This window comes from Vanacampus margaritifer, chromosome 20 (assembly GCF_051991255.1).
Source record: "Vanacampus margaritifer isolate UIUO_Vmar chromosome 20, RoL_Vmar_1.0, whole genome shotgun sequence".
Classification (NCBI taxonomy): Eukaryota; Metazoa; Chordata; class Actinopteri; order Syngnathiformes; family Syngnathidae; genus Vanacampus; species Vanacampus margaritifer.
In genome coordinates, this window is record NC_135451.1 from 8,231,185 (window position 1) to 8,242,919 (window position 11,735).

Here is an 11,735-nt window from a genome sequence, read left to right on the forward strand (position 1 = left end):
TATATAGCGCTTTTCTCTACACCATACGGTGCTCAAAGCGCTTAACAATGTCACAAATTCACTCATTCTGCTGCTCAGTGTCTTGCTCAAGGGCACTTTGACACGGTCACCAGGGGTGAGGATCAAACCCCCAACCTCATGGTTGGAAGACAACCACTCTACCACTGAGCCATGCCGCCCCAAGTGACAGGAAATGTTTGTCTCACAGGCGTCGTGGCTCACAATATGCATTTGGCGGTACGTGTACTTTTTAAAACTGTTTTCAACAACAACGTACAGAAAGAAAACAAATCAAATGACTGACATAACATACATTCTAAGGCTTTTTTTAAACAAAGCAAACGAAATAACAGGAAGACGCGAGTCCCAGAGCGACAACAGCTGAGAACTGTTGACTTTGTTTGTTTTCTATCGAGGCTTTTACCTTCAGTGCTTATTTCGGGGATGTATTGTTGTCACTTGAAAATCAATGTAAACAACCCTTGGGAAAATAAAGTGTGGCTTGGGAAACCTCAGTGGCTCGCCATCGGGAATTTAGGAAGAAGCACACACTGAATAAATTTAGCTTCATCCGTTGCGCCAGAGTATTTATGCTTACATTTACTTTTATTTTGACTCGATCCCACAGCCACCCGCAAACGTAATGTCGTGATTTCACTCCAGATCATCTCCTAAAAACACATGGCACTCAGCGGTGGTTTCTATTTCTAAATATAGTGAAATTGTTTCTTTTCACTCGCTTACATGACTCAAAACTGAAGAGTAAGCAAATCACTGAGCTGTTCGGAAGCTTGAGATGGTGGAAAATGCAGGAGCGTGTCACTGTGCAATCTATAACTTGCTCCATTACACAAGCCGCTAATAGCCAAAAAAGATATCATCTGAGTGGCGTGGTTCATGCTCAGGTTTGATGTCGCGCTTTTTTTTTGTTTGCCGCATTCAGTGCATACAAAATGAGTCCGATGTTTGTCAGCCCAAAAACTCTCTCTTGTGTACTCGTTGCAGCCTCTGATCCACTTCATGGGCTCTGATGATGAGAAGGTTCGCAACGCCGCCGCGGACTGCGTGCGCAACATCCGTCTGCTCTTTCCAGGCCAGGCCCGGGCCAAAAAATCAACACCATGCATGTAATTGAACCAGGTGGCTATAAATAAAATCTTATGATTAAATCCAAACCACGGCCGGGCTCGTGTTTATTTGCTGTTGTGCTTAATCTTTGTTTCAGATCCGTTACCTCATGATCGTGAGGTAATGCGCGTAACGATGACATCAGCGAGATAATTGTTGTGCAAACATTTTTTTACGGTCGTTTACTGTGCCCATTTGAAGATTTCAACAATTGGATGCATATACTTATTGCATGTTTGAGTGTGTGTGTGTTTTTGGTGTGAAAAGAGAAAGCTTCTGAGCAGTAACAAACATAAACACAGACGGACAGGCCTTGAGACTAGCTCAGGATGGACGAAAAACTAAATAGGAAACAAACATGTAATTGACACAAATCTGGGATTTCATTAGCACATTAATGAAAGTCAACTAAAACTCGCAAACAAATGATTTTTCCTTACTTTTTAGCAACTGTTTAAGGATTAGGGCCAGTAAAGAGGAAAAGAAAGGTGTGCAGGATTCTGACTTTATTCTCAGAATTCTTCCCCCCACAATTCATAGCTCTACGTCACAAAATTGGAATTCTCACTTTTAATTCAGAATTCTGAGATTAAAGTGAGATTTCTGAAATAAACTCTGAGATTAGAGGGATAAAGTGATTAGAGTGATAAAGTGAGAATTCTGAGATTAAAGCCAGAATTTTCACTTTAAAGTCAGAATTTTGTGATTAAAGTCGGAATTCTGAGAATAAAGTCAGAATTCTCAGTTTAAAGTCAGAATTTTGTGATTAAAGTCTGAATTCTCAGAATAAAGTCAGAATTCTTACTTTAAAGTCAGAATGTTGTGGTTGAAGTCAGAATTCTGAGAATAGAGTCAGGAGTCTCACTTTAAAGTCTGAATTTTGTGATTAAAGTCGGAATTCTCAGAATAAAGTCAGAATGTTGTGGTTGAAGTCAGAATTCTGAGAATAAAGTCAGAATTCTCACTTTAAAGTCTGAATTTTGTGATTAAAGTCGGAATTCTGAGAATAAAGTCAGAATTCTCAGTTTAAAGTCAGAATTTTGTGATTAAAGTCGGAATTCTCAGAATAAAGTCAGAATTCTTACTTTAAAGTCAGAATGTTGTGGTTGAAGTCAGAATTCTGAGAATAAAGTCAGGATTCTCACTTTAAAGTCTGAATTTTGTGATTAAAGTCGGAATTCTCAGAATAAAGTCAGAATGTTGTGGTTGAAGTCAGAATTCTGAGAATAAAGTCAGAATTCTCACTTTAAAGTCAGAATTTTGTGATTAAAGTCGGAATTCTGCCAACCTTTTTTTCTTCTCTTTACTGGCCCAAATCCTCTTCCATAGTTTGTGAACTTCCAAATGTTCAACTTCAGTCTTGGTGGCATCACAGCTTCATTAAATTTCAGTCAAATTCTGAATTATGACCTTTACGGTATTTAATTTCAGGGGGTAGATTTCTTAACTTGCTGAATAAAGTGAGAAATGTTCTGTTCAATTTACTTAGCAGTAGATGTTGTTTATTATGTTGCTTGTATTCTTGTTTCCCGTAGAAACTCACAAGTCTGTGAATGTGGTTCTTTCCAGCTGATCTTTTTATCCTCTAGTTTGGCTAACTAGCCCGCCCGCATTGGTTTGAGTGTAGCACAACAGAATTTGGTAACATTTTTTTGCCAGTTCTGCTCTGCCACAGAAGCTACTTTGGCCCTTAACATTTATATTAGCTGTGTACAAAAATAGTTTAAAAAAAAAACTGAACTTTGGATCTACATGGCCAAAATTTCCATCACTCTTTGAGGTTTAAAGCACTCCCAGCTGTTAGACGGGGTCAAGTGGAGGAGCACGATGCATGATGGGCAGTGCATGAATGAAACAGCTTCCTCCCCAAAATATTAGAAACTGGAGGAAGCCAGAACTCATTCAAAAAATTTGCCGTCTTTTCATTTTACATTTACTTATCTTTACATTCATCTTCCCATGTGATGAATATCTGTCATTTCCCCCCCAATACTTTTGTAATAGGAATATGGATGTTTTTTTTTACACTATTGCCAAGTTACTTTTTTTTAAGCTGTTCAGCTTCTGATCAGAACCAGATTCAGATTTAACCCGTCTGAGAAACATGAAAAATTACAAAGGTCAACAGAAGGAGACATAATGGAAACCCTGGATCTTTGCTAATTAGCACCCCAAGTTTCTTAGTTTAAAAAAAGGAAAAACTTGAGGAAAGGGACGAGGGGGGAAATCATATCAAATTAAATCAAACTTTATTTATATAGAACTTTTCACACATCAAAATGCAACTCAAAGTGCTGTGCAATTAAAGCATCCACAAACAACATAAGAACGAAGGGCGTCTGGCGATTAAAATTTGTAATCGTAATTAATCGCATGGCTTCAATAGTGAACTCACGATTAATCGCAAATTTTATATCTGTTGTAAATGTACAATAAAATTTGCTACACTAATTTTATAGTAATTCATAAACTGATTTAAAATTAAAAAGATGTACTATACTGTAAAAAAAAAAACGAGTGTGATATTGATTTGTGTTGATCATTTTTCTGCCACTAGATAGCATAATTGCATTTGTAAGACATTGGTGACAGCTCAGTGCATTTTTCTTTTCATATTAAGAGCTATCTAATCTTTAACATGACATTGTGAAATTCTTCACATTTTTAAAATACAACTTGACTCCTGTCTCCACAAATATATGCATTGTTATTAAATTTATTACTGCTAAGTTTTGATGTAGACGTGTCTGCTGCGTTGCGACTGGAATTCCCCCAGTACAGGCTTTCCAAGTAAGTCATTAATCTTGCGTTAAAAAAATTTGTGACATTAAAGGAACTTTAAATTAACTCAAAATTAACTTACTAATTTTGACACCCCTCATAAAAACAAAACCCGCCTCCACCCTCTCAAAATCCCCATGAGCAAGCTTGCTCGCCACGCACAACCTGAAGAACTTTGGTTAGATTAAAAAAAAATTAAAATAAAAAAGACATGGCGGGGCACAGAGAAACAATGTGAGGAAAAATGTATTTGTAAGGATTTAAAAAGAAAACCTCATGCTAAATCATGAAATCGCACTTTTGCCATTTTAACATTCAAACTGAATCAAAACACAGTTGCACCTTGCTGCGTGAACCTGATGCTGGACTTTGCGGGAAATGGTAACGCAGCCTGGTCTCCTTCAGGCCTTTCGGTCGTCAAGCCACAGCTGAGAGTATTAGTCGAGCCGCAAAGCCTCTTAGAAAAGAAAAGTGCCACTTTTTCTGGCTCGCTGTCCGACGCTGCGACATTATTCAAGGGAAATTAGAGGTTAGGCCTCCGCGCCTCAGCGTAGGCAGCAATTACGTCCAGCGTTGGCCTTCCTGGTCACCTTTCAGCATCCCGTGTTTCTCATTGCTTTCGCATGGAAATAGTGGAGGGATATCCCTGATGATGTTGTCCCTCCTCTTTGTAGGGAAAATGAGGGCCTCAACTCAACTGCCATGTCTCGCCATTGGCCTGACTTTCACCAAAGTGGACATTTGAGATCAACAATTTTGGGAATACAAAGGAACCGCTTAATGTCAACGAGAATCATTTCGGGCATGATCTTCTGAGTCGTCAGAAAAATAAATTGCCAATTAAAGTCAATCAATTTATTAAAATGTGGCGTAAGGTGTTGTGGTGCGAAATGGACATACAATGGACAAGCCGTGACGAACATAGAAGTCAATTAAAAAGCACCACTTGGGTTCAGATGTGGAAGTCAACCTTAAACATTTCTTGACAATAATATGTTTTATATGACATCACTAGTCAAAATATGACATTCTGATTAACTCATTCACTGCCATTGACGGCTATAGACGTCAAAAATTCATTTGAACTATTTCTATTAGTTTAACATTTTTTTCCACTTTTGTTATCAAGAGTATGTAAACCTAGATTTTTTTTAATTGTACATTTAGAAGAGATATAAGATTTGTGATTAATCGTGAGTTAACTAGTGAAATCATGCGATTAATTACGATTAAAAATTGTAATCGCCTGACGCCCCTAATTATTAATAATCTTTTCTTTTTTTTAATCTTTTCTTTTATTAAAAAAAACAACTAGTAAAGTCATGCGATTAATTACAATTAAAAAAATTAATCGCCTGACGCCCCTAATTTTTAATAATCTTTTCTTCTTAAAAAAAAAACTTTTAAAAAATAAAAAGAAAAGATTAAAAAATTAGGTGTCAGGCGATTAAAATTTGTAATCGTAATTAATCGCATGACTTTACTAGTTAACTCACGATTAATCACAAATTTTATATCTGTTCTAAATGTACAAAAAAAAATTCTAGGTTTTCATACTCTTGTTAACAAAAGTGAAAAAATGTTAAACTAATAGAAATAGTTCAAATGAATTTTTGGCAGTCAATGGCAGTGAACGAGTTAATATTGCATTTGTGGAATATGAGTTATGAAGAAAAATCCAGCCATTTGGGGGCGGCCATTTTGCCATTTTTTGTCGACTGAAGCTGACATCTCTGTTGCTCAAGGCTCAGGTAACAACCAATCAAAGCTCAGCTTAAAAAAAAAAAAAGTGAGCTGCGATTGGTCGTTGCCGAAAATAATAAATAGAATACAGGTTTTCTCAAAATATTAGAAACAGCTTTTCAATGCCTGAGAAGCATTTTTAATATAAGATCACAGCAGTCTTGCTACGTTGCCATAAAAAATATACACGCGCACAACAGCCTCTCTGAGCTGGGTCCAAGTTGTGAGCAGCAGAACACGGCTCCTGTTCTCCACCTGTAAATTAGCCTTTCTATCATTGCAGCGCACTCTCACCAAAAGCCGCTCAGGCGGTGGGAGCGTCTGGTGTCGCGCTCACCCCGTGTTTGCTCAGCGGCCGTGCATCCGCTTCCTCGCAAATTCTCACGACGCCTAATGAGATCTCCTGCTATCCCTCGTTTTTTATTTTGCTTTTAAATTGGCTTTCATGCCACGTATGAATCCTGACATTCACTTCCATAAAGTGTAAATATCAAGCAAGCTTGACAATAAATAAACAGAGCAATGAGTGAGCAAATACCGCAGCATCTGGGTCACATTTCAAGGATACAAACATCTCCATTAAGGCCCAGTAATGTTTGTTATTATCTGACTAAACATGACAGCTTTGGCCTTTAAGTACAAAGTCAAGCTTTTGTTGATTTTAGACACATTTTTCATTCATAAAGAAAATTATTGCAACAGACTATTTGAAATTGCCTGAGTACCACCGTAAACATTTTAAGTAATAGTCTCAATGTATGCTGGAAATTATGAAGGACCGAAACTGCCAAAGTTAAAAATAAATGCATGAATAAATAAATAAATGGAAAAAGTGAAATTGAAACAGATATAAAAATCATTAAAATAAATATAAATGGAAATAAAAACTGCATATATATATATATATATATATATATATATATATATATATATATATATCTACACTGTATATATATCTATATATATATCTCAATAAATAAATACAAGTAAAAAATAAATACAAAAATAAAAAAACGAGATAAAAAAATACAAATCTAAAAATACATGTTGAAATAAATACAAAAATAAATATATAAATTTAATTAAATATCAATCACTAAATAAAAACACACTCTCACATTTATTTCATGTTGCAGAGGCTCTGTCGGGTCGAAATGTTATTCAAATGAGGGGGCGGTCTTAAGGGTGTCTTGGGTTGGGCTCCGCTGTTGTATTTATTTTGACATTTAGCTTGTTTTTTTTATTTATTTTTATTTGTATTTATTTATGGTATATATAATTATTTAGTGTTTTTTATTTCCATTTATATTTATTTTTTTGTTTTAAATTTTTTTTAATAAATTTTTTTCTACCGTTTTTATTTTTGCTTTTAGTCTTTTATTTTTTTATTTTGGCAGTTTTGGTCCTCCATAAGAAACTACCATTCAGGTCCAAGAAGTCTTAACTGACAAGTGGGAATAAAGTGGATTCAGATGTTTCCTAGACGTCTGAAAAGGGACACAAGTGGTCCCGCTTCTTGTTTTATTTGTTTACTCAGTAAACATTTCCTTGGCTAGTTTATAAGCTCAAGCACGTCTTTGAAAAAATACGTTTGTTGGACTGTAAAATAAACCTTAACTTGCCTTGTTAATGATTTGCAACATGCCTGTCGATTGCGGCCGAGCTATATATTTAGTTGATTGTGTTACTTTTTGGTGTGATTGGACAATCTCACATAGAGGAATCAAATGACCAGACACATCAATTGCTACGCGTGCACAATGTAAACGGGCGGTTTCAGTTGATTTGCTCCTCCCAATCAGTGCCGAATATTCGACGCGGCGCTTGCATTGGCGTGTAGTAACATTGAAACGCTTTTTCCGTCTTCATCTTTTGTCTGATTGTTGCATTAAGCATAAGCCCGAAGAACGGCCTGGCGTTTTATATGGCTGTCAGCTTTGTTTACAGATCACATCTTTTCTAATGCACCTGACCGTGAAATTGAGGAAATTGTGAAATTTCAGACAAAGCTCTGATTTGACTGTTGCTTGATTGGTCATAAAAGGCTTCGCAAGGGCCAACAATGTGCATGCCTTCGTATTCTTGTTTACGACCTTGCTGTGCGTTAGAGGGCATTTGATGAGCTGTGGTGTATCGTTACCTCTGCCAAGCACAAAATTGCAATGGCAAAAGGTTATGTTCCCAATCTGACCTTATTTTCACTGTTACAGTCTACTTGCATTGGGGCCAAGTGGTGCAGTGACCAAACATATCCAGCAGGTAGAGTTTTATCTACATGAATGCCATGATTGGACAGCCTTGGCTGAGGTCTGTTCTTCCCTGAGTGTTACTCTAGTTTTTTTTCCTTTTTTTTTATTTTCTGGAGAGCTCAGTATTGTTCATTCGGTAATTTTACCGATTTGACATGTCATCATCATTGCTCTCCTTTTTTTTTTAATATATATATATATATTTTTTTTTTTTGTAATTTTATTTTTTTTTGTATGTGGGTGAATATGTGTATGTGCGTGCGTGCATTCATTAGTTCACCTAAAACCTATAAAAATAAAAATAAATCCCATACCGTTTCCCTAAACCGAATTTGAGTGTTACTCTAGTTATCTTGTGGCCCTTAATGAGATTAGCACAAATTAGCCAGGCAATATATGATTGTGTCTTATGTCTCTCCTATGATGAATTTGTCCATTTCATATGAAATTCAAGTTTATATTTCTTACTTTTTACCCGTTTTCATTTTGACATGAATTAATGTACTTGCCTCTGCACAATACATCAAGTCTTTACTCACTGCCAGTTGCAGTTTTTCCCACAGCTCATTCAAGTATTCCAAAGACCGGACAAGGAAAAAGTAGAAGACCAGAGTAAAAGAGGTGATGACATACAAATAGCTCAAATGTTTTCACTTACCTTTTTACCGCGGGTGATATAAATGACTTTTTAATTTGTTTGAATATGAGTAATTTGTTCTACACATTTTGCCCGACTGATTTAGACGTGGGTCCGTTGTACAAAGAAAACATGCTAAATCACACATTTGTGTGTTTAGTAGTCATTTGTTGTTGTTTCTTCCACAGGGAGCCATAAATAGAAAGACAACAAGGCACGGAAGGGTTAAAAGGGTGTTCCGACTTGCGATTATGCCACACTGTAATTTCAAGCACCAAATCCCAGCAACTTCTAATGTCTTTCGGTTTTGACTCTTGATTGCTTTCAGGGCACGTTTTCACTCGCGGATTTGCGCCCCAAATGATTAAAAACCCATCTGAAAAACAGTAATTAGGTCATTTGAAACAACCTGCAAATTTCTTCCGCACTCACTTTTTCCACCGTGGCAGGCAAACTAACGAACAAATATGTCTGTGGCTTTTAACCAGTAAGTCTGCGTGCTGCAATGTATAATTCCAACTTGGTTTACACAGACTTAAGTCGAGAGTAAAAACATCACCTTAATTGAGGGTCGGGTTGTGGAACATAGACTAGAGATTTAAAAAATAATTAGGACTGTAATGCCCCGAGGTTGAACGATAGCTTGCGCTGTAAACAATGACCACCTTTCATAGCCAGATCCTTGAATGATTAAGTGACTCCGAAGCAAGAACGCAGAACATAGTACGGTCTTGTGAACGCAACAAGTACGATCTTCCTAAGAACGTACGTGAGAACGGTCTTTTTGAGAATGCAATTCTCTTTGTAAATTGGAGCAGTTGTTTGGAACAGTACTTCCTTCCTTTAGTCTTTCCTCTGGTCTCTTGAGGTCTCCCTAATCAGTTTGAATTTAGATGTTTCTGGGGTTGCTGAAAGATTCTGGTTTTGTATCTGGTGGTGTCTGGCTTTCACTTTGTTACATCTTATTTTCCTTTGATCCTTCCTCTGGTCTCCTGACAACTCTGTCTGGGCTCGAAAGTACCCGTTTAAGGTTAAGGGTCTGGGATTTATTTATAACAGGTTTCAGGTGAATTAAAGAGCACAAAGTGGCACGCACGCAAAAAAAATTTGTATTCCGTACGTTCTTCTTTTATGCGTACTTTCAATTCGAACAATACTTGAGCTGCGACTGATGATCTCATGAGATCACAAGACGTAAGAACGGTCAAGAACGCATATTGAGAAATGGCGAGAATCTTCTAAATCAGAGGGAGAAAGATTTGCTTTAAGTTCGTGCTTGGTAGACTGCAGAGGTGGATGCCTCAATGAATTTAGAGCATCCATCATTCGTCGGAACACCGTTCTGTTATGGTCAATCCGTCAAAATTACACGATGCGTCCATTCGTTATTTGTCAGCAAATTGGGCATTCCGTCAATGATGCACTCCGTACTGACGCGGTTATTGATGATTGCCATGACGGACAAAAACCCACTTTCAACAATGCTTAGCAATTTTTCAAAGTTTCCCGTCTGTTGTTAATCGTCAACAAATAGGCGTCCGTCACAGACTGACGTTAATATTGATGGAATGCCCACCTCTGGTAGACTATTCGCTGTCGGAACATTATGGGAAATGAATATCTAGAGTTGGTCCACATAGCTGTAACGACTTCCGCTCTAATGGGAAGACCTTCCAGCATGTCTGTGGACATTTCTGTCCATTCGGAAGAGAACCTTTGGAAGGTCAGAGATCAGAGGGACACTCAAGGTTTTCCATACTAAACTCTTGTTTCACCTCTGGTTTACAAGTCTGTAACAAACACAAGGTCCAAAATAAGAGCATTTTCAAAACGCGCCTCCCTTCAAGAAAGGCTCGTAAGAAGCCTCGATGAGTTCTCCTCTCTAGGGAAGGTCGTGGCAGGTAACACGAGTTCACGTCAGGTGAGAAGGAAAGCCCAGGAAACTTGAGAAAATAAACCCTCTCTGACCTTAATTAAAGTGATTGCACCACTCGGCGACTCAGAAGAGAACATGTTTGCACAAGCTGTTAGTAAAAGTTAACTTCCCCCGTTAAATGAAAATAAGCGCAAATAAACAATAATTACACAGATCCCCAACTTTTCTTATGGGTCCTGCTGCTTAGTCACCTCCTTCGAATCACTACCTTGGATAAACCCCAAAGGAACACACAGCTGAGGACCTCGGAGCTTATGACTCATGAGCACATTACGTGACAGCTTTTATAATGGAAGTCAATGAGAGGGTTGATCAGATGTAATCAGCAACCGCGTGGTTATAAACAACCAGAATCCACGTTTTGGGAGTGTTGCAGCAATAGATCGTGTTAGGTTTGATCCTGGTGGAATCATTTATGTTTCAGGAAAAAGGCCAGTCTCGGGCAGTTGGTCTAATTGCGGGAATGCTGAAGCATTCCGACATTTTATTGTGATTTTTATTCTCCTCACGTTTTTTGCCGTGAAATTTCAACTTGCTTCGAAAATTCACGCCTCCCGGGGTATCTATTGTCTGATTCCACATTATACCATATACACAATCACATATTCAATTTAACATTAAATATCAACTTTTCTCCATTTTTTTTTCTTCCTGGAGAGCTCAGTATTGTTCATTCGGTAATTTTACCGATTTGACATGTCATCATCATTGCTCTCTTTATTTTTTTATTTTTTTTTATTTTGTATGTGGGTGAGTATGTGTATGTGCGTGCATGTGTGTATTCATTAGTTCACCTAAAACCTATTAAAAAATCCCATACCGTTCACTTACGTTAAATTGTCCAGTAACCGGGAGGTTGCAGGTTCGAATCCAACATCTGACTGTACATTGTAAACATATCCGTGGCTGTCATGCTAAGTGATATACCAACTAACTACCATATCAAGATATGCATTATAATTTCACTGAAATGATTAAATACATGTTAGCTTTCAGCATCAGATGAGCAATTGCCTCCCACCAGGGAGAACCTGGGTTCAAACCCCGCTTGGACCACATTTTAGTACATTTGATGGTTTGATACCAAATGACTATTATATCAGGAAATGGATTATAATTTATCTGAAATTATTGCAGTTCAAGTTTTCTATTTATTCATTTGTCATTTAACTACAAGTAAATAAAAATAATGTTTTCACATAATTCATCTTTCAATTATACTTCATAAGCACATGCATTCAGATCTTAGCATTCAGCTTTT

At 37.3% G+C, this 11,735-nt stretch overlaps 1 protein-coding gene across 2 annotated transcripts in view; it reads left to right on the forward strand.

The window, feature by feature from the left end:
• odad2 (outer dynein arm docking complex subunit 2) overlaps positions 1-1,145 on the forward strand; it is a 43,164-nt gene extending 42,019 nt beyond the window's left edge. For both annotated transcript variants that reach the window (XM_077554593.1, XM_077554592.1), the window contains one exon: positions 1,006-1,145. In XM_077554593.1, coding sequence (XP_077410719.1) covers positions 1,006-1,131 — 126 coding nt within the window. In that variant the 3' untranslated portion in view covers positions 1,132-1,145. The remainder of the gene's footprint in view (positions 1-1,005) is intronic.
• Positions 1,146-11,735: the final 10,590 nt, after the last annotated feature.